Source organism: Rousettus aegyptiacus, unplaced genomic scaffold (genome assembly GCF_014176215.1).
Source record: "Rousettus aegyptiacus isolate mRouAeg1 unplaced genomic scaffold, mRouAeg1.p scaffold_m13_p_15, whole genome shotgun sequence".
Taxonomy (NCBI): domain Eukaryota; kingdom Metazoa; phylum Chordata; class Mammalia; order Chiroptera; family Pteropodidae; genus Rousettus; species Rousettus aegyptiacus.
This window is the reverse complement of record NW_023416290.1, coordinates 60,092,764-60,118,910: the sequence shown is the minus strand read 5'-3', so window position 1 is coordinate 60,118,910 and position 26,147 is coordinate 60,092,764. Positions and strand designations below refer to the sequence as shown.

Sequence of the window (26,147 nt, the reverse complement as noted above, 5' to 3'; positions counted from 1 at the left end):
ACCTGTCCGGGCTGTGTCCACAGGCCCGGCTGTGACCACGGTCAGTCAGTGCTGCCTGCCCGTGAGGTGCGTGCGGCCCGCGGCCTGAGGGGCGGGAGGTGCGGGCGGGGCCCAGCCGGGGACACGGCCGTGCAGGGGTCCAGCCCGCCATCAAAGCGCACAGGGCCGGGGCGGCAGCAACGCAGCTTCCGCGAGCGGCAGCCCCACCTCAGCCCGGACCTCTTTGTGCCCACTCAGCTGCCGTGCCGCGGGAGCCCCAGCGTGGCAGGGGACCACGTGGCCAGCCTTGGCCACCGTGGAGGGCCAGGCCGTCCTGGAGTCCTGCTGCGTGGGCTGATCTCGCCGGCCAGGAGCAGCCGGCTTGACCTAGGACCCCAGGTGCCCAATGCGGAAGGCTGGAGGCAGCCCTGAGCGGGCCCCGGAGGCTTTCCCAGGCCCCTGGCCTCCCGCGCCCGTCACGGGCCCTGGGCCAGCCCTGTGCAGGCTAGAACAGAAGACCGGCCCAGCCCTGTCCCGGGCGGGGAGGAGCGCACACGGACCAGGCGTCAGGAGCCAGAGCACTGCTCCCGCCTCCGCATGGGCGGCCCAAGGCGGCCGGTGTAGGGAGCTCCCTGGGCCCTGCGAGGACACCCCGGCAGCTGAGTGCGCACACAGAGGTCCGGGCTGCGGTGGGGCAGGCCTTTGCTGGAATGCACCCCTCCCAGCCCCACAGGGGCTCACACTGGGTGCTCCCTGGCCTGGGAGTGAGGGCTGGGAACGGAGGGGGAAGGGCAGGGTGGGCCCCTCCTGGGAAAGTCACCGCCCACCCACCTGCCCGCAGCGTCTGCCCGCCTGCCCTGGCCTGCCCGCCCGCCCACCCCACCCAGCGATGGAGCGTTCCCAGGGCAACCGCAGCACAACCCCGGAGAGACGCGCCTGGGCAGGGCGGGCCTGGTGGTCACAGGCTCAGGGCACCCAGCCGTCAGTCCACGCCCCAGGCTCCCCCAAGGCTGGGTGCCTAGGCAGGGTGGGCTCCTGGGAGGGTCTGGGGCACAGCGTGGCTGTGGGCGCGGGAAGGCCCTCGGCTCGTTTGCTGGACACAGCATCCACTCCTTGGTAAACGCCAACTTTGGTGAAGGGGTCATCAGATGAATGAATGAATGAGCGAATGAATGAATGGGTCCACGTGGGTGCCCGCCTGACTGGCCTCAGGAGCACATTAAAAAGCCCTGAGCGAGCAGGAGCCTGGGAGACCCCCACCTTCGGGGGTCCCCCTTGCCCAGCGGGCCTGGGAGAAGGGGCTTCCGGTTGGAGGGGGATGGCTCACCCCAGGGAGAGGAACGAGGTGACCGAAGTACGCGGTTCCTGGGGCCGAGTGCCAACCAGTCTGGGGCGTCAGGAAGCCTGGGTGGGGTGTCGGGGCCCTAAGAGTGGGGGGGCTAGAGGAGGAGGTGGGGGGATGCAGCCCGGGGTCCCAGGGTCTGGCTGAGGAGGAGGAACCAGGAGAACCCAGGTAGGGCTCTGCAGCCTCATTCACCCACGCAGCCGGAGGGGGTCCCCCGAAGTGTGTGCACTGCCCCCCATTTCCTCCGAGCCCCCAGGTCACCCTCGGGGCCTGCCTGGTGTCCATAGCTAGCAGTTGTCCCCAGGCCTAGGGCAGTGCGTGTGCGAGCGAGAGCCCCACACCCTCCTCTGGGCAGGGCACTGAGGGGCAGAGGTGAGGAGCTCAGCCCTGCAGCCTGCCCCCACCCGCATGGCTGGGGCCGGGGTCAGTCTCCCAGGAACAGGTACCTGGCGGGAGGAGGCCAGGAGAGGCTGGGGCTGGCGGCCGGCTGGACCGGTTGGACTGCGGTCTGTGCGGAGGACAGAGACGAAGGTGGTGGGGGCTCCCGGCTTCTCCCTAACGTGGGCGCCCCAGCCCCGCTGCTGCAGGGCCCTGTCTACGCAGGGTGCACAGCGCCACCCACCATGGGAAGCCCAGCCTCCTGCTGGGCTGTCTGGGGGAGGGGGGACATGACACCTGGCCCTGGGACCCAAGGCAACCCCTCCACACCAGGGGCTTCCCAGGCCTGGGGGCCCAGTGCCCTGGAGGTAACCATGGGGCCCCCCGGGGAGGCAGGGCAGCCCAGGTGGGTGAAGGTCTGCCTCAGCGTAGGGGAACTTCAGTGAGTCCCTCACAGGCGGGCCTTGTCACAGGGCCACTGCCCAGCTGCGGGAGCAGGAGATACAGCGTGTGGAGGGCAGGGCCAGGTGAGGGCACCTTGGGACCCCGTGTCCTCTCCAAGCCTCGGCTGAGGCACCAGCGCAGCGATGGCCTGTAGACCCTCACCCATAGCGGGTTCCGGGCTCAAGGGGCCCCCGGGAGGGACAGGGGGACGGGCGCCCCCCCCGCAAGCTGCCCCGGCCCCGGGCCCGGCAGCTGCTCTGGCGCCTGCTGGAGATGCGGGCATGGCAGGCGGAGCTGAGGCTGCAGGAGGCACGGAGCCCAGAGGAGCTGCCGGCCCAGTGCCACGGCCCGGTGCAGCAAGCCGAGGTTCGCCTGGGCGAGGGTGCCGGCGTGGGGAGGGTGCACCGACCCCCCGTCTTGGTCCCCAGGTGGGGACTCCTGGCGCAGCTGTGCCGTCCCCTAGAGCTTCAGGGAGGCCCAGGGCTGAGCAGCTCCTGACCCAACCGGGACCTGCCTGGAGCTACAGCCCAGGGCCCTGGACAGGGCCAGGCGGGCACAGGGCTTCGTGGGCTTGTGCTCACAGGGAGCGTGGCCGCGGCTGTGGCTAGGGCCGGAGGCAGGAGAGCGGCTTGTGGGTGAGCGGTGAGTGGGGTGGGCAGGGTGGGGTGGGTCAATGAAGACGGCCTCTGTGCCCGTGTTGGGGACCCGCGGAAAGCCCTTCCCCCAGTCCCTCCTCCCCTGCCTCGGGGCATTCCAAGTGCTAGAGTCCAAGGGCCCTCTTGGGCCCAGGCCCCTGACCCCGGCCTTTCCCTCGGGCACAGCGAAGCTGGCTGGTGAGGGAGCAGCTGGAGCTGCTCCAGGAGGGGGCGCGGCTGCCCAGGGACACTGGCTGTGCTCAGCGAGGACTGCCACCTGACCTGGGCATGGGGTCCACCGAGCCCTTCCCCCCAGCAAACCCAGGGATTCAGCTGGAACTGGAGGGGCCGCCTTGAATAGCAAGGGCTCAAGAGCCAAGAGTGGGTGCGTGTGCCCACGCCCGCTGCCCAGGGTGCGCCACGGGGTCTGGGCTGCTGCTGGCCGGAAGCCGGGGTCCACCCTGCCTCACCTCCTCTGGCCAGGGAGCAGGGACGGCTGGGGTGGGCGTGGAAGGCTCTCTGTCCCCAGGCAGGGCCGCCTGGGACCATGCTGCTCCCTCCCCGAGCTGCGGGCCCAGCTGGAGGAGCGGCTGGAGCGGCCGGCACAGTGGGCAGACAGGCACACGTTGCCCATCCCTGGCCAGCCTCACGCCTCCTTCCCACAGCGCGGGGCTGGCACGCGCTTGGATTTCGTGGCCTGGCAGCGATGCCACCTGCAATTACTTGGCCACAGGAAGCAGCAGCTCCGGGGTGTCCTCTGGGCCACAAGCCACGGCCAGCATGGCCTCGCTTCCCAGTGGGCCATCATGGACACGGTGCTGGCAGCTGGCCAGCAGGGCTGAGGCGGCTGCGGTGGCTGCGGTGGCCCGCCTAGCCAGGGCTGTGGCTCGTGCCAGAGCTCTCTGCTCTGTTGGGGTCTGAGCTCCCCAGTGGCCAGGAGCAGCCGCACAGCACGGCCAGCATGGGCAGAGAGGAGCACGCAGGCGGCCAGAGGCCAGCCCAGGGGTCAGGAAGCCTCTGTGAGCAGGTGCAAGGCGTGCGGGCCGAGCTGTGGGAGCTGGCCCCGGCACCCTCCACCCCTGTGCCTGTGCGGGTGCCTCAAGGGGCCTTCGCGGTTTGGGTTGGAGGTGGCTGGGTGGTCCCGGATGAGTATATGGTCGAGAATGACCCAGGCAGGGGTGGGGCTGCGGGAAGGAAGACCGAACCCTCAGGGCCAGCTATGGGGGGCAGAAGAGAGGCTCTGGGCCCTGCCCTGGCAGGCGAAGGACACCTGCCCCACCCTGTCCGTCTGGGCTCTCTGGGAGCGACCAGCTGGAGGACGGCCAGTGGTTCCTGTCCTGGCCCCCCACCCAGCACCTCCAGCCGGAATGTGGGTGCTGGGGTGAGGATCTAAGGGGGGACCTAGGTTCCCCTGCATGGACAGGGGACCGCCTCTGAGTCCAGGTGGTGGACCCGAAGGTGAGGCCTGGCCATCCCTTCCAGACAGGACCAGAGACCCCAGCTCTCCGAGGTCAAGTTCAAGGATGGTCGCAGCCAGAGGAGCCCCTGAGGATACCCTGGCTGGCAGACCCAGGCTTAAGCAGCGGTAGGCGGCAGCCCACCCCGGCCCAAGGGAGCGCGCGGAGCCCTGCGGACGCCACGCCGCCGGCCTTGCGCGGGGGCTGCATTTCCCTTGCAAACTCCATGCAAACGCCTTGGCCCGTGCGGGACGCGCCGCCCTGCTGCCTGCGCCCGCCCGCATTCCTTCGCCGTGACTCCGGGAGGGGTCGAGAGGGGCAGGGGTGGGAGGGGGCCGACCCTGCTCCTCCGCAGCCGCCTTCCCCCTACCTCGGGGCCCCTCCTCGCCTAGGGGTGCCCTCAGACTGCCGGCCGCGGGGCGTCGGCCCGGCCGCGCGCGGGGTCTCGCGTTCCTGCCCGCCCCACCTGGCTTCGGGGCGACCCCACCTGGCCCCCGCCCCTAGACGGGGGCGGGGCCGCTGCGGGGAGGGGCGAGCGCGCTTAAATCCGGGCGGCGCTGGACGCCGGCCGCGGAGCGAGCGGACGGGGCGCGAGCCGAGCGTGGAGCGCGCAGGTGGGACACCGCGGCCGGGGGGGGGGGGGGGCGGGGCGGCCGCCGAGCGAAGGCGAGGCACCTGCGCGGCGCTCGGCCCCGGCCGCAGCCCGGGGTGGGGGCGCAACGCGACCGCGGGCGGCCCGGGGCTGCGGGCTGTGACCCAGCTGTTGCCCCACCGGGGCGGTCTGAGCTCCGGGCCCAGCGGGGCGCGGCAGCCGGCCCCCCTCTACCAGCCCTGCCGGCGGGGGTCCTGCCCCGAGGTGCGGGTGGGAAGGCTGAGCTTCCGGGATGGGCGTGGGTACGCGGCGCGCGGGCGGGGGTCTGCCTCTCCCGCCCAGCGGTTTCCCAGCAGGACGGGCGCGCCTCTTGGGGCGGGTACCTGCCTGCCTGTCCCCTCGCCCGGCGCGGAGGGGGCCGGTGTTTGCGAGGGGAGCGGGCCAGGCCGTTAGGCAGACAAATCGAGAGTGCGCTGCGGCTCCCGCCGGGGGTGCCGGCGTGCCGGCCCATTGAGGCAGCTGCCTGCTCTCGGGCGGGTGGGCACAGGGTCGCCTGCTGGGGTCGTCTCAGGACACTTGGGAGGCAAAGGCGACTGAAGATCTGTCCATCATTCGCCCCACCCTTCACGGCCGCCCGCCCCGCCCCCACCCCCGTCATGCCCAGCTTTTATCAGGCCATCATCTCTGCCTCTGCACCTGGGCTGGTCCAGCAGCTGCTCGCAGCGGGCAAAGGTCGCTACCTCCCTCCGTGGGCTCCCGGCCACTTGTTCTGCTGGGATCTGGCTCAGGTAGACACCGGCTAGCCCCCAGCACGCACCCTTGGCGTGGGGGCTGCTCTTCAGGATGTGGGTAGTATCGTGCCCCGCCCCCCCAGGAATTCGAACCCACCCTCCTCAGGAATTGCCCTCCCACCCCTTGCTGCCCAGGGCAACCAGGCAGGTCACTGCCAGGAAGCCCTGGGAGGACCCTCCGCCCTTCCGATTGTCTGCCAATTTTCTGTGTGGGGAGGAGGAGAAACCTGCTCCACCTCTCAGCCCCAAGGCCACCAGACCCCTCTTTCCAGGGCCTCCCCAAGGCTCCTGCCGCAGACACGTGGAGCCTGCTCCTGGTCCCCAGCCCTCTCCCACCAGGAGTGCCCTTGGTGCCAGGACCCCTGACCTGGCACTGCCCCTCCCAGCTGCAGCACAGCCCGTCTGGGCTCTGGGCTGACTGCCTGTGTCTAGGTCAAGGGCCACCCCCAGCTGTGCCCATTGGGCACCCCAGTAGCTCTGCGACCACACACTCCGTCAGTGACAGGCGGGGCCACATGCCGGCTCCTTCGGGTCAGACCCTGGGAAGGCACAGGCTGTAAGGAAGCATGTGCTCACTGGTGCAGGTTGACAGCGGGCACATGACCAGGCCCGTCCTGGGAGCAGAGCTTGACACAGAACATGGGGAAAAGGCCGGTTGGCCCGTGGAAGCAGGCGGGTGGAGGACCGAGCTGGCCCGAGGTGCCGTCTCACTGACCTCTAACCACAGGTCAGGGCAGCCCCACGTCCACCACGGCCACACCAAGCCCCGGACCCTACCCAGGCGCTTGCTCCTCGGGGACACGGAGGAGGTGAGCAGGGTGGCCCCCAGCCGCTGCTGCTGCAGCAGGCCTCGGCCACACTGGGCGCTCACCGCCGCCCAGTCCTCACTCCCTCGCCAGGCTGCTCGGCTGCCAGCTCAGCACCCCACTGGGGTGTGGGCAGACCCCAGCCCTGAGGCTCCCTCTCAGGCTGAGGCAGCCGTGCTTGTCCATTCCCTGCCAGACAGGTAGATGAGGAGCCAGTGGCCGCCAGGGCACCCCCTGCCCCACCTGTCACAGGTCAGCTCAGCTCCCCCGCTGGGCGGCTCGCTCTTCTTCTAGCCTCGCGGTGCTGTGGTCGTGGCTGTGGGACTAGAGCTATGTCCCCTGGGACCATAACGTCTAAACCCAGAGATGTGGCAGGAGGTTCCTGGGCCCACAGGGTCCCCTGCTGGGACAGGGCGCATCGCCTCTCGGAGGACTGTGCCCCCTCCGGGGGACGGGATGGGAGCTGCCGGTGAGCCGGTGCCTTCGGCGGCCTCTCATCGTGGAGCTGCCCGGCCCCGCTCCGCCCCGCAGAGGTCAGTGCCTCCCTGCTGGCCACCACGAGGCCCCACTGTCCGCGTGGGTTCGCGCCATCTGGCTGCAGGGTGGCGGTCCCCGTTTCCGTGCCATGCCCAGAGCGCGCCCACCCGCCCGGCCCGCTCTCCTGGCAAAGCTTCCCCACCGGCCCAGTGCCTCCTGGGACCCTGCCCTCGGGGCCCGCCTGGGGCCCCTTGCGAAGCCCCGCCCTGGTGTCTGCCTGCTCCTGGCACCGACTGTCTGAGCCTAAGCAGCGGGTCAGCGGCAGGGTGTCCTCGGGAGCTGCCAGCCCAGCATCTGCGGTGGGGAGGGGAAGCAGGGTTTCACGCACAGAGGGGGCCGAGGAGGGTGGCTTCACCATGTCTCTCTCGGCAGGGAGGCCTGGGGGCGATGGAGGGGAGGGGGCCGGTTCTGAGGCGGCGGTGCCCACCACAGTCCTCTCTGCCGGGCCTGGCAGAGCTGTGGCGTCCACCCCGTCGGCTCCGTGTCAAAGCCCCAGACTCTGTTGACAGCGGGGCCCTGCACCCAGCTCTGCCACGCTGCCCCACGGAGGGTGCCCCAAGGAGGTCCCAGCGCCTGCCCGGTGGCTGCTCGCTGACCCTACCAGGGCCCAGGGCCGGAGGGCTGTGGGGAGGGGAGGAGCAGGGAGGGTAGCCTTAGGCCTCATCACTGTGCCCGCGAGCTGTGGAGGCCGCGGACATGGACGTGAGGGGGTCTGAGCAGAGGAGCACCCCTCAGGGGACCCGCTGGGGGCTCAGGCTCAGGCTCAGGGCAGGCAAGGGAGAGCCGTCACGGGCACGAGCGGTGTAGGCGCCATGGACGTCGAGGCTGCCTGCGAGGCAGGTGGACGCTTGGTTCCAGGACACCCAGACAGGCCGCGCTCAACTGCAGATTTGGGGGGCTGAGGCAGTCTTGGGGAGCTCTCTGAGTTAATGGGTAAGTGGGGGCGGAGCAGAAGGTCCCCATGCCACATGACCTGGAAGTCGAGGACAGCCAGACCCCAGATGTGTTGGCAGGTCTGGCAGTGGGGTCAGGGTGCCTCAGCCGGAGCTGGGGAGCTGGGGAGAGGGACAGAGCTGGGGTGCGAGCAGGAGAGGCGCCAGCGGGGAGTGAGGGCGTGCACCAGGACAGGCTGCGGGTGTGGTTCTGGGGAATCGGGGAGGCAGTGGTTCACAGGGCGGGGGGCAGAGCTGTCACAGTCACCATCACCTGGGCGGTTTTCAAGAACAGAAACTGCTCTCGGTGCAGAGGCTGGAGTCCAAACCAGTGCTTCTGGCATTTGGCGGCAACCGTGGCCTTCTGGGCTGCATCGCACCGATCTGCCTTGTCATGGGCGTTGTCCCTGCGTTTCTGTTCCTAAGGACACCGGGCATGCAGATCAGGGCCCTGCTCCAGGTGACCTCATCTTAATCACATCTGCAAGAGCCCTATTTCCAAATAGGTGAAAGGAGCCGGGAGTGTTCTTCGGGAGGATACAGTTTAACCCCGTGTAGAGGGACAGGCACAGGCAGGGGTTATGCACCTGCCACTGCCGCTCAGGATTGGGTATGCCGCTGTCTGCTGAGAGGGGGCGCCGTGGGGGTGCTGGGCTTTGAGCCAGCCGGTCGGGACGGGCAGGCTGGAGATTGTGCCCAGCCCTGCCCACAGCCCCACAGGTGTGTCCAGGTGTGGGCACAGAGCATCCATAGCCCAGAGAGGACGGGGCCAGGGTGGGGCGGAGGAGGACACCTTGGGGGAGGGGGTGGAGGGTGGAGGATGGGAGGGTGTCTGGCTAGAACCCGGCAGGGAGCTGGAGGGAGGGAGTGAGTTTGGAGGGCTCTGGAAAGAAAGGAGTGGAGGGAGGACAGGGCAGGTGTCGGTGCCCACCAACATGGGGTGACGGGGCCAAGTCTGTGGGGAGGGAAGGGGGGGGCTGTGCCACGGAGGCGTGGGCTCTGCGGGGGCACAGCGCCGAGGGCACACGCAGGCACCCAGGGCCCAGCTCCCCACCCCAGGACATGGGTGGGAGGGGCCTGGCAAGGGTGTGGGGCTGGGATGGAGGCCAGAGCATGGTGTGCAGGAGGAAACAGTCCGTACGTCCCTCCGGGCTGCCCCAGCCGGCCTGGAGTCCCTGTGCTCACGTGGTCCCTCCAGGGACCCAGTGAGGAGAAGGGAGGGGCCGCACCTGGGACTGACCCTCGTCCCCCAGGAAGGCTGGCCGAGTCTGGAGGCAGACCCAGGATCAGGGACTGAGCCCTGACTGTACCACCCCCGGTCTGTCCCAGGCCCCCTAACAGCCTCTCCTCCCCTACAGGTAGCAGACACAGCACACCTTGGGCGAGTGCGCTCTGCACGGCCAGCCAGGCACCATGAACGGCCACGCCTCTCCTCATGATGTCCTCGTCACCAATGGCACCGAGCCGGCCATCACCCAGAAGATCACGAAGTCCGTGCTGGAAGCCGGCACCCCCTCCGGGCACCAGGCCAGGAGCATCGCTGGGGTCCACGTGGAGGCCTCGGGTCAGACTCAGAGCCTCTACGCCGCCATGAAGCAGGGCCTCTTGCCCGATAGGCTCGGGCTCGCCCTGCTGGAGGCCCAGGCGGCCACTGGGGGCCTCGTGGACCCTGCCCAAGGCCAGCTGCTCCCCGTATCCGAGGCCCTGCGACAGGGTCTGGTGGGCCTGGAGCTGCAGGAGAAGCTGCTGGCCGCAGAGCGCGCAGCCACTGGGTACCCTGACCCCTACGGGGGTGAGAGGCTGGCCCTCTTCCAGGCCATCGGGAAGGAGGTTGTGGACCGCTCACTGGGAGTGAGCTGGCTGGAGGCCCAGCTGGCCACGGGGGGCCTGGTGGACCCCATGCGGGGTGTGCGTGTAGCCCCAGAGCTGGCCTGCCAGCAGGGCCTCCTGGACCAGGAGACGTGGCGCAGCCTCTCGGAGCGGGAGCCGGCCTGGCTGGACCCCAATACGCTGGAGCGGGTGTCCTACAGTCAGCTGCAGGGCAGGTGTGTGCCAGCCCCCGGCACGGGGCTGGCGCTGCTGCCCCTCAAGGTCACTTTCTGTACCCTGAGTGGGGCAGCCAGCTTGGCCGAGCTGCTGGAGGCAGGGGTCCTGGACGAGGAGACAGCCCGCGGCCTGCAGGAGGGCACGCTGGCCGCGCCGGATGTGGGCACACGGCCCCAGGTGCAGCGCTACCTGCAGGGCACAGGCGGCGTGGCCGGGGTCGTCCTGATGCCCGCAGGCCTCAAGAAGAGCTTCTGCCAGGCCGTCGCAGAGCACCTGCTCCCCGTGGGCACCATGCTTCCTCTCCTGGAGGCTCAGGCCGCCACCCGCACGCTGGCGGACCCAGCCACCGGCCGACGGCTCTGGGTGGACGAGGCGGTCAAGGTGGGCCTGGTCGGCCCGGAGCTTCACGGGCAGCTCCTGGATGCAGAGCAGGCAGTGACGGGGTACCACAACCCCTTCAGTGGCACCCGCCTCCCCCTTTTCCAGGCCATGAAGAAGGAGCTGGTGGACAGGCCTCGGGCACTGCGGCTGCTGGATGCCCAGCTGGCCACGGGTGGGCTCGTGTGTCCCGACCGCAGGCTCCGGCTGCCCCTGGAGGCCGCCCTGCGCTTCGGCTGCCTGGATGAGGAGACGCGGCAGTGTCTCTCACAGGCCACAGGCTTCTCCGACCCTCGCACGCAGGACAGCCTCAGCTACGAGCAGCTGCTGGCCCGCTGTGTCACCGACCCCGAGACGGGGCTGGCCTTCCTGCCCCTCTCAGGGGGGGACCTTGCAGAGGAGCCACAGGGACCCCCGTTCATTGAGTACAGCACCCGGCAGGCCTTGAGTGCAGCCACGACCACTGTCCCCGTGGGTAAGGCCCAGGGCCAGCCCACGTCGTTGTGGGAGCTGCTGTTCTCCCAGGCTGTCTCCGCGGGGCAGAGGGCAATGCTGGCCCAACAATACCAGGAAGGGACTCTCTCGGTGGAGGATCTGGCAGCTGCGCTGAGGGCCGCCCTGGAGCAGGCTGCAGCCACTGCCAGGACCACGTTTGCTGGGCTGAGGGTCCCGGTGACGCCGGGAGAGCTGCTGAAAGCGGAGATCATTGGCCAGGACGTGTATGAGCAGCTGGCTCGGGGACAGACCACGGCCCAGGACGTGGGCAGCCTGGGCTCGGTGCAGAGGTACCTGCAGGGCACTGGCTGCGTCGCTGGCCTGCTGCTGCCTGGCTCCCGGGAGCGGCTCAGCATCCAGGAGGCTCAGAGGAAGGGGCTCCTGCGGCCGGGCACAGCCCTCATCCTGCTGGAGGCGCAGGCAGCCACCGGCTTCATCATCGACCCGAAGGAGAACAAGCGGTACTCCGTGGAGGAGGCGCTGCGGGCGGGCGTCATCGGGCCCAGCGTGTATGCGAAGCTGCTGTCGGCCGAGCGCGCCGTCACCGGCTACACCGACCCCTACACCGGGGAGCAGATCTCGCTCTTCCAGGCCATGAAGAAGGACCTGATCGTCCGGGACCACGGCATCCGCCTGCTGGAGGCCCAGATCGCCACGGGCGGCGTCATCGACCCCGTGCACAGCCACCGCGTGCCCGTGCACGTGGCCTACCAGCGCGGCTACTTCGACCAGACGCTGAACTTGATCCTGGCGGACCCGAGCGACGACACCAAGGGCTTCTTCGACCCCAACACGCACGAGAACCTCACGTACCTGCAGCTGCTGGAGCGCTGCGTGCGTGACCCCGACACGGGGCTGTGCCTGCTGCCGCTGGCCGGCGCGCGGCCCCAGCCGGTGGACGCCGCCACGCGGCAGGCCTTCCAGAGCCGGCTGCTGTCGGTGACGTGCGGGCGGTTCCGGGGGCGGCGGGTGTCCGCGTGGGAGCTTGTCAACTCGGAGTGCTTCAGCGAGGCCCGCAGGAGGCAGCTCCTGGACAGCTACCGGAGGCGCACGGCCTCCCTGGACCAGGTCGTGCAGCTGCTGGAGAGAGAGGCGGCGAGGTGCGCCGACATCACGCTGCCTGCGCTGCGGGGCCGCGTCACCGCCTACCAGCTCCTGGAGGCCCAGGTCATTGACCAGGAGCTGCTGGACCGGGCGCTGGCCGGGAAGGTCAGCCCCGAGGCCCTGCGGCGCAGGCCCGGCGTCCGTGAGCGCCTGCAGGGCTCCGGCGCCGTGGGGGGCGTGCTGCTGCAGCCTTCGCTCCAGCGGCTCAGCCTCTACCAGGCCATGAAGCAGAAGCTGCTGGGGCCGGGGGTGGCGCTGGCCCTGCTGGAGGCCCAGGCCGCCACCGGAGCCCTCACCGGCCCCCACAGTCTAGAGCCTCTGTCGGCGGCAGAGGCCGTGCGCGGGGAGCTGGTGGGGCCAGAGCTGTATGCCAGGCTGAGACGGGCCGAGGACGCCGTGACCGGCTTCCGAGACCCCTTCTCTGGGGAGCGGGTGTCCCTGTTTCAGGCCATGAAGAAGGGCCTTGTCTGTGCAGAGCAGGCTGCCCGCCTCCTGGAGGCCCAAGTGGCCACAGGGGGGGTCATTGATCCCTCAGGCCACTACCACCTGCCCATGCCCGTGGCCATCCAGCGTGGCTACATCGACCATGAGATGGAGGCAGCCCTGGCCAGCTCGTCGGAGACCTTCCCCACGCTGGACGGCCAGGGATACACCAGCTATGCCCGGCTTCTGCAGCAGTGTCTGAGAGACGAGGCCTCTGGCCTTTACCTCCTGCCCCTGCCAGAAAGTGCCCCTGCCATGCCCACAGACCAGCAGGTGCAGGAGACCCTGCAGGCCACGCAGGGGACCGAGGACGGCACATCCCTCTGGGACCTGCTGCACTCCAGCCACTTCACCGAGGAGCAGCGGAGGGGCTTCCTGGAAGACGTCGGGGCAGGGAAGACCACCGTGCAGCAGCTGCAGGCGGCTGTGCAGACGTGGGTGCGGGGGGCGGAGCTCCTGGCGCAGGCCCGCATCACCCTGCCTGGCCCGCGGGGCAAGGTCCCTGCTGTCTGGCTACTGGACGCTGGCATCATCACCCAGGAGACGCTGGCGGCACTGGCTCAGGGCACGCGCTTGCCCGCCGAGGTCGCCGACGAGCCTGCGGTGAAGGCCTGCCTGTGGGGCACAGGGTGCGTGGCAGGCATACTGCTGCAGCCCTCGGGGACCAAGGCTAGCATCGGCCAGGCCCTGAAGGATGGCCTGCTGCCCGTGGGCCTGGGGCAGAGACTGCTGGAGGCCCAGGTGGCGACTGGCTCCCTCGTCGACCCTGTGACGAACCAGAGACTGTCAGTGGAAGGCGCGGTCAAGGCTGGCCTGGTGTGCGGGACGCTGAGTGAGCGGCTCCAGCAGGCCGAGAGGGCAGCGGCCGGCTACACGGACCCGTACGTGGGGGGCTCCCTCTCGCTGTGGCAGGCCATGGAGAAGGGGCTTGTGCCGCAGAGCGACGGCCTCCCTCTCCTGCAGGCACAGCTGGCCACGGGGGGCGCCATGGACCCCGTCTATGGGGTGCGCCTGCCCCAGGCGGCAGCCTGTAGGCTGGGCCTCCTGGACGAGCAGACAAGCCAGGCACTGACTGGGACAGGTGAGGACAGTAAGTTCTTCTTTGACCCCAGCACGCGGGACAAGGTGACATACCAGCAGCTCAGGGAGCGTTGTGTCCTCGACGCCGACACCGGCCTGTGGCTGCTGCCGCTCCCCCAGGACATGGTGCTCGAGGTGGACGACCACACAGCAGTGGCTCTGAGAGCCATGAAGGTGCCCGTCGGTGCCGGGAGGTTCAGGGGGCTCACGGTGTCCCTGTGGGACCTGCTGCACTCAGAGTACGTCACCGCCCACAAGCGGCGGGAGCTGGTGGCACTCTGCCAGTCTGGGAGGGCCACGGCCCTGCGGCAGGTGGTCAGCGCAGTCACCGCCCTGGTCGAGGCCTCAGAGGGGGAGGCCTCACACGCTGTGTTCAGGGGACTCCGGAAGCAAGTGTCAGCCAGAGACCTGTTCAGGTCCCAGCTGATTGACAAGAAGACTCTGGACGAGCTGAATAAGGGGACGAGGACCGTGCAGGAGGTGACCAAGATGGACAGCGTCAGGCAGTTTCTGGAAGGAGGCAACTTCATTGCCGGGGTCCTTGTCCAGGGCACAAAGGAGAGGATGAGCATCTCAGAGGCCCTGAGGAGGCACATCCTGCGGCCCGGCACGGCCCTGGTGCTGCTGGAGGCCCAGGCCGCCACAGGCTTCATCATCGATCCTGTGGAGAACCGGAAGCTGACTGTGGAGGAGGCGTTTGCGGCTGGGATGTTTGGCAAGGAAACCTACCAGAAGCTGCTGTCGGCCGAGCGCGCCGTCACCGGCTACACCGACCCCTACACCGGGGAGCAGATCTCGCTCTTCCAGGCCATGAAGAAGGACCTGATCATCCGGGACCACGGCATCCGCCTGCTGGAGGCCCAGATCGCCACGGGCGGCATCATCGACCCCGTGCACAGCCACCGCGTGCCCGTGCACGTGGCCTACCAGCGCGGCTACTTCGACGAGGAGATGAACCGCGTCCTGGCGGACCCGAGCGACGACACCAAGGGCTTCTTCGACCCCAACACGCACGAGAACCTCACGTACCTGCAGCTGTTGGAGCGCTGTGTGGAGGACCCTGAGACCGGCCTGTACATGTTACAGATCGTGAAGAAAGGAGACCCGTATGTATATGTCGATGAGGCCACAAGGCAGGCTCTGCGGTCCAGAGCTGCGACGATGCGCATGGGCAGGTTTGCCGGCCAGAGGGTCTCCGTCTGGGACCTGCTGTCCTCGCAGTACTTCTCGGAAGACCGGCGGCGGAAGCTGGTCCAGCAGTACAGAGCCCAGACCGTGCGCCTGGACCAGCTGCTCGAGATCATCACCACCACAGTTGAAGAGACAGAGAAGCAAAACCAAGGCATCAGGATGGCAGGCATCGGTGGAGAAGTGACTGCCGCAGACTTGTTCAACGCCGAGATTGTCGACAAAAAGACCTTGGACTCGCTGCACAGAGGGCAAGGTGAGGCACAGGACCTCAGCAAGCTGGAGCACGTGAAGATCCACCTGGAAGGCAGCGGCTGCATTGCGGGGGTGACTGCCCCCAGCACCCAGGAGGTGATGAGCATCTATGAGGCCAGCACAAGGGGACTCATCCCTGCGGGGTTCGCGGCTCTGCTGCTGGAGGCACAGGCGGCCACAGGGTTCATGCTGGACCCCCGCAGCCATCAGAGGCTCTCCGTGGACCAGGCTGTGGCTGCAGGCCTGGTGGGTGAGGAGCTGCGGGAAAGGCTCTGGAATGCGGAGAAGGCCGCCAAAGGCTACACGGACCCAGACACAGGGGACACGCTCCCGCTGCTGGAGGCCATGGAGAGGAAGCTAGTGAGGCGGGAAGAGGCACTCAGACTGCTGGAGGTGCAGGTGGCCACAGGGGGCGCCATAGACCCTCTGCACCACCTCCGGCTCCCGGTGGAGGCGGCCTACAGACGTGGCTGTCTGAACCAGGACATGTACCCGCTTGTCTCGGATCAGAAGCACATGAAAAAGAGATTTGTGGACCCCAACACACATGAGAAGGTGACGTACCAGCAGCTGCAGGAGAGGAGCCGCCGGGAAGAGAGGGAGGGCTGGGCTCTGTTCCCCGTGGTCCGGGATGAAAAAGATGCCGTGTACATCGACGAAGCCACAAGGAGGGCCCTGGAGACCGAGCGGGTGACAGTCACAGTGGGCAGGTACCGGGGACAGAAGCCATCGCTGTGGGAGCTGCTGAACTCCGAGTACGTGACAGAGGAGAAAAAGCTGGAGTTAGTCAGGAAATACAAGAACGCCACCGCACGCGCATTGGAGCAGGTGGTGAAGCTGATCGTCGCCATGATCGACGAGAAGGAGAGGACCACGAAGCAGCTGTGGTTCAGAGGCTTCAGGAGACAGGTCACGGCCGCAGAGCTCTTCAGGTCGGACGTCATCACGAAGGACATGCTGGAGGACCTGGAGGGCGGACGCAGCACGGTGGACGATGTCAAACAGGACGAGGAGGTCAGGCGCTACCTGGAGGGCACGAGCTGCATCGCCGGCGTGCTGGTGCCCGCCAAGGACAGGCCCGGGCGGCAGGAGAAGATGAGCATCTACCAGGCCATGTGGAAGGGCATCCTGCGGCCCGGCACGGCCCTGGTGCTGCTGGAGGCCCAGGCCGCCACGGGCTTCGTCATCGACCCCGTGCGCAACCGGAAGCTGTCCGTGGAGGAGGCGGTGGCCGCGGGCGTGGTGGGCGGCGAGGTCCGGGAGAAGCTGCTGTCGGCCGAGCGCGCCGTCACCGGCTACACGGACCCCTACACCGGGGAGCAGATCTCGCTCTTCCAGGCCATGAAGAAGGACCTGATCGTCCGGGACCACGGCATCCGCCTGCTGGAGGCCCAGATCGCCACGGGCGGCGTCATCGACCCCGTGCACAGCCACCGCGTGCCCGTGCACGTGGCCTACCAGCGCGGCTACTTCGACGAGGAGATGAACCGCGTCCTGGCGGACCCGAGCGACGACACCAAGGGCTTCTTCGACCCCAACACGCACGAGAACCTCACGTACCTGCAGCTGCTGGAGCGCTGCGTGCGTGACCCCGACACGGGGCTGTGCCTGCTGCCGCTGGCCAGCGGGGGCTCCGCCGTGTACCAGCTGAGCCAGGAGCTGCGCGGGGCCCTGCGGGACCTGCGCGTGACGCCGGGGGCCGGCGTCCTCCGAGGCCAGAGCGTCTCCGTGTGGGAGCTGCTCTTCCACCAGGGGGTGTCCGAGAGCCTGCGGCAGGACCTGCTGGGCCGGTACCGGGCGGGCACGCTGACCGCGCGGGAGGTGGGCGACTCGCTCGCTTCGCTGCTGGCCCGGGACGAGCCAGGGAGCCCGCGGCCCGCGCCCGGGGAACCTCAGGGCGCCCTGCGTGCCGCCACCATGGAGGTCAAGGTGGGCCGCCTGCGGGGCCCGGCGGTGCCCGTGTGGGACGTGCTGACATCCAGCTACGTGAGCGCCGCCAGGCGGGAGCAGCTGCTGGCACAGTTCAGTTCGGGGAAGCTGGGCCTGCCCGCGCTGACCCGCCGGCTGACCACCATCATCGAGGAGGCCGAGGTGGCCGAGGTGCCCGAGGTGGCCCAGGGGACCGCCGCGCCCGGCCCGCAGGAGAGCCACGCGCTCGGGCGCGGCGACGGCGAGGCGGACCCCGAGGCCGCCGGGCGCCTCCAGGAGCAGGCCCTGCGTGCCGCCACCATGGAGGTGCACGTCGGCCGGTTCCGGGGGCAGCCGGTGTCGGTGTGGGACGTCCTGTGCTCCTCCTACCTGAGCCAGGCCCGCCGCGACGAGCTCCTGGCCCAGCACGCGGCCGGCAGCCTGGCCCTGCCCGGCCTCGTGGCCATCCTCGTCCAGCTCATCGAGGAGACGGAGGAGCGGCTGAGCAAGGTGTCCTTCCGGGGCCTGAGGCGACAGGTGTCCGCGTCCCAGCTGGGCACGTCCGGGATCCTGGACCCCGAGACCCTGCGGGGCCTGGCCCAGGGCACCAGGACCCTGCAGGAGGTGACGGAGATGGAGTCGGTCAGGGCGCTACCTGGAGGGCACGAGCTGCATCGCCGGCGTGCTGGTGCCCGCCAAGGACAGGCCCGGGCGGCAGGAGAAGATGAGCATCTACCAGGCCATGTGGAAGGGCATCCTGCGGCCCGGCACGGCCCTGGTGCTGCTGGAGGCCCAGGCCGCCACGGGCTTCGTCATCGACCCCGTGCGCAACCGGAAGCTGTCCGTGGAGGAGGCGGTGGCCGCGGGCGTGGTGGGCGGCGAGGTCCGGGAGAAGCTGCTGTCGGCCGAGCGCGCCGTCACCGGCTACACGGACCCCTACACCGGGGAGCAGATCTCGCTCTTCCAGGCCATGAAGAAGGACCTGATCGTCCGGGACCACGGCATCCGCCTGCTGGAGGCCCAGATCGCCACGGGCGGCGTCATCGACCCCGTGCACAGCCACCGCGTGCCCGTGCACGTGGCCTACCAGCGCGGCTACTTCGACGAGGAGATGAACCGCGTCCTGGCGGACCCGAGCGACGACACCAAGGGCTTCTTCGACCCCAACACGCACGAGAACCTCACGTACCTGCAGCTGCTGGAGCGCTGCGTGCGTGACCCCGACACGGGGCTGTGCCTGCTGCCGCTGGCCAGCGGGGGCTCCGCCGTTTACCAGCTGAGCCAGGAGCTGCGCGGGGCCCTGCGGGACCTGCGCGTGACGCCGGGGGCCGGCGTCCTCCGAGGCCAGAGCGTCTCCGTGTGGGAGCTGCTCTTCCACCAGGGGGTGTCCGAGAGCCTGCGGCAGGACCTGCTGGGCCGGTACCGGGCGGGCACGCTGACCGCGCGGGAGGTGGGCGACTCGCTCGCTTCGCTGCTGGCCCGGGACGAGCCAGGGAGCCCGCGGCCCGCGCCCGGGGAACCTCAGGGCGCCCTGCGTGCCGCCACCATGGAGGTCAAGGTGGGCCGCCTGCGGGGCCCAGCGGTGCCCGTGTGGGACGTGCTGACATCCAGCTACGTGAGCGCCGCCAGGCGGGAGCAGCTGCTGGCACAGTTCAGTTCGGGGAAGCTGGGCCTGCCCGCGCTGACCCGCCGGCTGACCACCATCATCGAGGAGGCCGAGGTGGCCGAGGTGCCCGAGGTGGCCCAGGGGACCGCCGCGCCCGGCCCGCAGGAGAGCCACGCGCTCGGGCGCGGCGACGGCGAGGCGGACCCCGAGGCCGCCGGGCGCCTCCAGGAGCAGGCCCTGCGTGCCGCCACCATGGAGGTGCACGTCGGCCGGTTCCGGGGGCAGCCGGTGTCGGTGTGGGACGTCCTGTGCTCCTCCTACCTGAGCCAGGCCCGCCGCGACGAGCTCCTGGCCCAGCACGCGGCCGGCAGCCTGGCCCTGCCCGGCCTCGTGGCCATCCTCGTCCAGCTCATCGAGGAGACGGAGGAGCGGCTGAGCAAGGTGTCCTTCCGGGGCCTGAGGCGACAGGTGTCCGCGTCCCAGCTGGGCACGTCCGGGATCCTGGACCCTGAGACCCTGCGGGGCCTGGCCCAGGGCACCAGGACCCTGCAGGAGGTGACGGAGATGGAGTCGGTCAGGCGCTACCTGGAGGGCACGAGCTGCATCGCCGGCGTGCTGGTGCCCGCCAAGGACAGGCCCGGGCGGCAGGAGAAGATGAGCATCTACCAGGCCATGTGGAAGGGCATCCTGCGGCCCGGCACGGCCCTGGTGCTGCTGGAGGCCCAGGCCGCCACGGGCTTCGTCATCGACCCCGTGCGCAACCGGAAGCTGTCCGTGGAGGAGGCGGTGGCCGCGGACGTGGTGGGCGGCGAGGTCCGGGAGAAGCTGCTGTCGGCCGAGCGCGCCGTCACCGGCTACACCGACCCCTACACCGGGGAGCAGATCTCGCTCTTCCAGGCCATGAAGAAGGACCTGATCGTCCGGGACCACGGCATCCGCCTGCTGGAGGCCCAGATCGCCACGGGCGGCGTCATCGACCCCGTGCACAGCCACCGCGTGCCCGTGCACGTGGCCTACCAGCGCGGCTACTTCGACGAGGAGATGAACCGCGTCCTGGCGGACCCGAGCGACGACACCAAGGGCTTCTTCGACCCCAACACGCACGAGAACCTCACGTACCTGCAGCTGCTGGAGCGCTGCGTGCGTGACCCCGACACGGGGCTGTGCCTGCTGCCGCTGGCCAGCGGGGGCTCCGCCGTGTACCAGCTGAGCCAGGAGCTGCGCGGGGCCCTGCGGGACCTGCGCGTGACGCCGGGGGCCGGCGTCCTCCGAGGCCAGAGCGTCTCCGTGTGGGAGCTGCTCTTCCACCAGGGGGTGTCCGAGAGCCTGCGGCAGGACCTGCTGGGCCGGTACCCGGGCGGGCACGCTGACCGCGCGGGAGGTGGGGCGACTCGCTCGCTTCGCTGCTGGCCCGGGACGAGCCAGGGAGCCCGCGGCCCGCGCCCGGGGAACCTCAGGGCGCCCTGCGTGCCGCCACCATGGAGGTCAAGGTGGGCCGCCTGCGGGGCCCGGCGGTGCCCGTGTGGGACGTGCTGACATCCAGCTACGTGAGCGCCGCCAGGCGGGAGCAGCTGCTGGCACAGTTCAGTTCGGGGAAGCTGGGCCTGCCCGCGCTGACCCGCCGGCTGACCACCATCATCGAGGAGGCCGAGGTGGCCGAGGTGCCCGAGGTGGCCCAGGGGACCGCCGCGCCCGGCCCGCAGGAGAGCCACGCGCTCGGGCGCGGCGACGGCGAGGCGGACCCCGAGGCCGCCGGGCGCCTCCAGGAGCAGGCCCTGCGTGCCGCCACCATGGAGGTGCACGTCGGCCGGTTCCGGGGGCAGCCGGTGTCGGTGTGGGACGTCCTGTGCTCCTCCTACCTGAGCCAGGCCCGCCGCGACGAGCTCCTGGCCCAGCACGCGGCCGGCAGCCTGGCCCTGCCCGGCCTCGTGGCCATCCTCGTCCAGCTCATCGAGGAGACGGAGGAGCGGCTGAGCAAGGTGTCCTTCCGGGGCCTGAGGCGACAGGTGTCCGCGTCCCAGCTGGGCACGTCCGGGATCCTGGACCCCGAGACCCTGCGGGGCCTGGCCCAGGGCACCAGGACCCTGCAGGAGGTGACGGAGATGGAGTCGGTCAGGCGCTACCTGGAGGGCACGAGCTGCATCGCCGGCGTGCTGGTGCCCGCCAAGGACAGGCCCGGGCGGCAGGAGAAGATGAGCATCTACCAGGCCATGTGGAAGGGCATCCTGCGGCCCGGCACGGCCCTGGTGCTGCTGGAGGCCCAGGCCGCCACGGGCTTCGTCATCGACCCCGTGCGCAACCGGAAGCTGTCCGTGGAGGAGGCGGTGGCCGCGGGCGTGGTGGGCGGCGAGGTCCGGGAGAAGCTGCTGTCGGCCGAGCGCGCCGTCACCGGCTACACGGACCCCTACACCGGGGAGCAGATCTCGCTCTTCCAGGCCATGAAGAAGGACCTGATCGTCCGGGACCACGGCATCCGCCTGCTGGAGGCCCAGATCGCCACGGGCGGCGTCATCGACCCCGTGCACAGCCACCGCGTGCCCGTGCACGTGGCCTACCAGCGCGGCTACTTCGACGAGGAGATGAACCGCGTCCTGGCGGACCCGAGCGACGACACCAAGGGCTTCTTCGACCCCAACACGCACGAGAACCTCACGTACCTGCAGCTGCTGGAGCGCTGCGTGCGTGACCCCGACACGGGGCTGTGCCTGCTGCCGCTGGCCAGCGGGGGCTCCGCCGTGTACCAGCTGAGCCAGGAGCTGCGCGGGGCCCTGCGGGACCTGCGCGTGACGCCGGGGGCCGGCGTCCTCCGAGGCCAGAGCGTCTCCGTGTGGGAGCTGCTCTTCCACCAGGGGGTGTCCGAGAGCCTGCGGCAGGACCTGCTGGGCCGGTACCCGGGCGGGCACGCTGACCGCGCGGGAGGTGGGCGACTCGCTCGCTTCGCTGCTGGCCCGGGACGAGCCAGGGAGCCCGCGGCCCGCGCCCGGGGAACCTCAGGGCGCCCTGCGTGCCGCCACCATGGAGGTCAAGGTGGGCCGCCTGCGGGGCCCGGCGGTGCCCGTGTGGGACGTGCTGACATCCAGCTACGTGAGCGCCGCCAGGCGGGAGCAGCTGCTGGCACAGTTCAGTTCGGGGAAGCTGGGCCTGCCCGCGCTGACCCGCCGGCTGACCACCATCATCGAGGAGGCCGAGGTGGCCGAGGTGCCCGAGGTGGCCCAGGGGACCGCCGCGCCCGGCCCGCAGGAGAGCCACGCGCTCGGGCGCGGCGACGGCGAGGCGGACCCCGAGGCCGCCGGGCGCCTCCAGGAGCAGGCCCTGCGTGCCGCCACCATGGAGGTGCACGTCGGCCGGTTCCGGGGGCAGCCGGTGTCGGTGTGGGACGTCCTGTGCTCCTCCTACCTGAGCCAGGCCCGCCGCGACGAGCTCCTGGCCCAGCACGCGGCCGGCAGCCTGGCCCTGCCCGGCCTCGTGGCCATCCTCGTCCAGCTCATCGAGGAGACGGAGGAGCGGCTGAGCAAGGTGTCCTTCCGGGGCCTGAGGCGACAGGTGTCCGCGTCCCAGCTGGGCACGTCCGGGATCCTGGACCCCGAGACCCTGCGGGGCCTGGCCCAGGGCACCAGGACCCTGCAGGAGGTGACGGAGATGGAGTCGGTCAGGCGCTACCTGGAGGGCACGAGCTGCATCGCCGGCGTGCTGGTGCCCGCCAAGGACAGGCCCGGGCGGCAGGAGAAGATGAGCATCTACCAGGCCATGTGGAAGGGCATCCTGCGGCCCGGCACGGCCCTGGTGCTGCTGGAGGCCCAGGCCGCCACGGGCTTCGTCATCGACCCCGTGCGCAACCGGAAGCTGTCCGTGGAGGAGGCGGTGGCCGCGGGCGTGGTGGGCGGCGAGGTCCGGGAGAAGCTGCTGTCGGCCGAGCGCGCCGTCACCGGCTACACGGACCCCTACACCGGGGAGCAGATCTCGCTCTTCCAGGCCATGAAGAAGGACCTGATCGTCCGGGACCACGGCATCCGCCTGCTGGAGGCCCAGATCGCCACGGGCGGCGTCATCGACCCCGTGCACAGCCACCGCGTGCCCGTGCACGTGGCCTACCAGCGCGGCTACTTCGACGAGGAGATGAACCGCGTCCTGGCGGACCCGAGCGACGACACCAAGGGCTTCTTCGACCCCAACACGCACGAGAACCTCACGTACCTGCAGCTGCTGGAGCGCTGCGTGCGTGACCCCGACACGGGGCTGTGCCTGCTGCCGCTGGCCAGCGGGGGCTCCGCCGTGTACCAGCTGAGCCAGGAGCTGCGCGGGGCCCTGCGGGACCTGCGCGTGACGCCGGGGGCCGGCGTCCTCCGAGGCCAGAGCGTCTCCGTGTGGGAGCTGCTCTTCCACCAGGGGGTGTCCGAGAGCCTGCGGCAGGACCTGCTGGGCCGGTACCGGGCGGGCACGCTGACCGCGCGGGAGGTGGGCGACTCGCTCGCTTCGCTGCTGGCCCGGGACGAGCCAGGGAGCCCGCGGCCCGCGCCCGGGGAACCTCAGGGCGCCCTGCGTGCCGCCACCATGGAGGTCAAGGTGGGCCGCCTGCGGGGCCCGGCGGTGCCCGTGTGGGACGTGCTGACATCCAGCTACGTGAGCGCCGCCAGGCGGGAGCAGCTGCTGGCACAGTTCAGTTCGGGGAAGCTGGGCCTGCCCGCGCTGACCCGCCGGCTGACCACCATCATCGAGGAGGCCGAGGTGGCCGAGGTGCCCGAGGTGGCCCAGGGGACCGCCACGCCCGACCCGCAGGAAAGCCACGCGCTCGGGCGCGGCGACGGCGAGGCGGACCCCGAGGCCGCCGGGCGCCTCCAGGAGCAGGCCCTGCGTGCCGCCACCATGGAGGTGCACGTCGGCCGGTTCCGGGGGCAGCCGGTGTCGGTGTGGGACGTCCTGTGCTCCTCCTACCTGAGCCAGGCCCGCCGCGACGAGCTCCTGGCCCAGCACGCGGCCGGCAGCCTGGCCCTGCCCGGCCTCGTGGCCATCCTCGTCCAGCTCATCGAGGAGACGGAGGAGCGGCTGAGCAAGGTGTCCTTCCGGGGCCTGAGGCGACAGGTGTCCGCGTCCCAGCTGGGCACGTCCGGGATCCTGGACCCCGAGACCCTGCGGGGCCTGGCCCAGGGCACCAGGACCCTGCAGGAGGTGACGGAGATGGAGTCGGTCAGGCGCTACCTGGAGGGCACGAGCTGCATCGCCGGCGTGCTGGTGCCCGCCAAGGACAGGCCCGGGCGGCAGGAGAAGATGAGCATCTACCAGGCCATGTGGAAGGGCATCCTGCGGCCCGGCACGGCCCTGGTGCTGCTGGAGGCCCAGGCCGCCACGGGCTTCGTCATCGACCCCGTGCGCAACCGGAAGCTGTCCGTGGAGGAGGCGGTGGCCGCGGACGTGGTGGGCGGCGAGGTCCGGGAGAAGCTGCTGTCGGCCGAGCGCGCCGTCACCGGCTACACCGACCCCTACACCGGGGAGCAGATCTCGCTCTTCCAGGCCATGAAGAAGGACCTGATCGTCCGGGACCACGGCATCCGCCTGCTGGAGGCCCAGATCGCCACGGGCGGCGTCATCGACCCCGTGCACAGCCACCGCGTGCCCGTGCACGTGGCCTACCAGCGCGGCTACTTCGACGAGGAGATGAACCGCGTCCTGGCGGACCCGAGCGACGACACCAAGGGCTTCTTCGACCCCAACACGCACGAGAACCTCACGTACCTGCAGCTGCTGGAGCGCTGCGTGCGTGACCCCGACACGGGGCTGTGCCTGCTGCCGCTGGCCAGCGGGGGCTCCGCCGTGTACCAGCTGAGCCAGGAGCTGCGCGAGGCCCTGCGGGACCTGCGCGTGACGCCGGGGGCCGGCGTCCTCCGAGGCCAGAGCGTCTCCGTGTGGGAGCTGCTCTTCCACCAGGGGGTGTCCGAGAGCCTGCGGCAGGACCTGCTGGGCCGGTACCGGGCGGGCACGCTGACCGCGCGGGAGGTGGGCGACTCGCTCGCTTCGCTGCTGGCCCGGGACGAGCCAGGGAGCCCGCGGCCCGCGCCCGGGGAACCTCAGGGCGCCCTGCGTGCCGCCACCATGGAGGTCAAGGTGGGCCGCCTGCGGGGCCCGGCGGTGCCCGTGTGGGACGTGCTGACATCCAGCTACGTGAGCGCCGCCAGGCGGGAGCAGCTGCTGGCACAGTTCAGTTCGGGGAAGCTGGGCCTGCCCGCGCTGACCCGCCGGCTGACCACCATCATCGAGGAGGCCGAGGTGGCCGAGGTGCCCGAGGTGGCCCAGGGGACCGCCGCGCCCGGCCCGCAGGAGAGCCACGCGCTCGGGCGCGGCGACGGCGAGGCGGACCCCGAGGCCGCCGGGCGCCTCCAGGAGCAGGCCCTGCGTGCCGCCACCATGGAGGTGCACGTCGGCCGGTTCCGGGGGCAGCCGGTGTCGGTGTGGGACGTCCTGTGCTCCTCCTACCTGAGCCAGGCCCGCCGCGACGAGCTCCTGGCCCAGCACGCGGCCGGCAGCCTGGCCCTGCCCGGCCTCGTGGCCATCCTCGTCCAGCTCATCGAGGAGACGGAGGAGCGGCTGAGCAAGGTGTCCTTCCGGGGTCTGAGGCGACAGGTGTCCGCGTCCCAGCTGGGCACGTCCGGGATCCTGGACCCCGAGACCCTGCGGGGCCTGGCCCAGGGCACCAGGACCCTGCAGGAGGTGACGGAGATGGAGTCGGTCAGGCGCTACCTGGAGGGCACGAGCTGCATCGCCGGCGTGCTGGTGCCCGCCAAGGACAGGCCCGGGCGGCAGGAGAAGATGAGCATCTACCAGGCCATGTGGAAGGGCATCCTGCGGCCCGGCACGGCCCTGGTGCTGCTGGAGGCCCAGGCCGCCACGGGCTTCGTCATCGACCCCGTGCGCAACCGGAAGCTGTCCGTGGAGGAGGCGGTGGCCGCGGGCGTGGTGGGCGGCGAGGTCCGGGAGAAGCTGCTGTCGGCCGAGCGCGCCGTCACCGGCTACACCGACCCCTACACCGGGGAGCAGATCTCGCTCTTCCAGGCCATGAAGAAGGACCTGATCGTCCGGGACCACGGCATCCGCCTGCTGGAGGCCCAGATCGCCACGGGCGGCGTCATCGACCCCGTGCACAGCCACCGCGTGCCCGTGCACGTGGCCTACCAGCGCGGCTACTTCGACGAGGAGATGAACCGTGTCCTGGCGGACCCGAGCGACGACACCAAGGGCTTCTTCGACCCCAACACGCACGAGAACCTCACATACCTGCAGCTGCTGCAGAAGGCTACTCTGGATCCTGAGACTGGTCTCTTGTTTCTTTCCATCGTATGAGAGTATAAGATCTTTTATAATGGTTTGTGGCCTCTCTCTCAAAAATTTTACTATATTTTCCATATTGTCTTTTTTTTTTTTCTTCATGTTTTCCAGCTGGGAACCACCATCCGGTCACATTCTTTCTTTTATATCCTTCTAGTTCTCATGTTTCTCGTTCGTATTAAAAGAAGACCATCTTTTAGTGATATCTTGAGTTACCCCGCTCTTCTGTCTTTGAATTTTCTATCTGTTTTTATTTATGGAAATATGGCCAATGACAGCTTCTGATCAACTCTGTTGTGCTTAGAGAAAAAAAATTTTGCATCACCTCTACCTGTCACACTGAAGTGTACACATCAACTTGTGTCCCTATTAAATGCATTTCTTTTCATTA

The 26,147-nt window shown here is 69.8% G+C and overlaps 1 protein-coding gene and 1 long non-coding RNA gene across 2 annotated transcripts in view; one reads left to right on the top strand and one right to left on the bottom strand.

Annotated features, from left to right (window-relative positions):
• Positions 1-5,630, bottom strand: part of LOC118612031 — a 21,502-nt gene extending 15,872 nt beyond the window's left edge. The window contains exon 1 of the long non-coding RNA XR_004954693.1: positions 5,527-5,630. This is a non-coding gene — a long non-coding RNA (uncharacterized LOC118612031). The remainder of the gene's footprint in view (positions 1-5,526) is intronic.
• Positions 4,796-26,147, top strand: EPPK1 (epiplakin 1). The gene is given in 5 exon segments (XM_036233170.1): positions 4,796-4,852; positions 9,255-17,481; positions 17,483-19,831; positions 19,834-21,330; positions 21,332-26,147. Coding segments are annotated over 4 exon segments (16,458 nt in total). The 5' UTR covers positions 4,796-4,852; positions 9,255-9,309; the 3' UTR covers positions 25,772-26,147.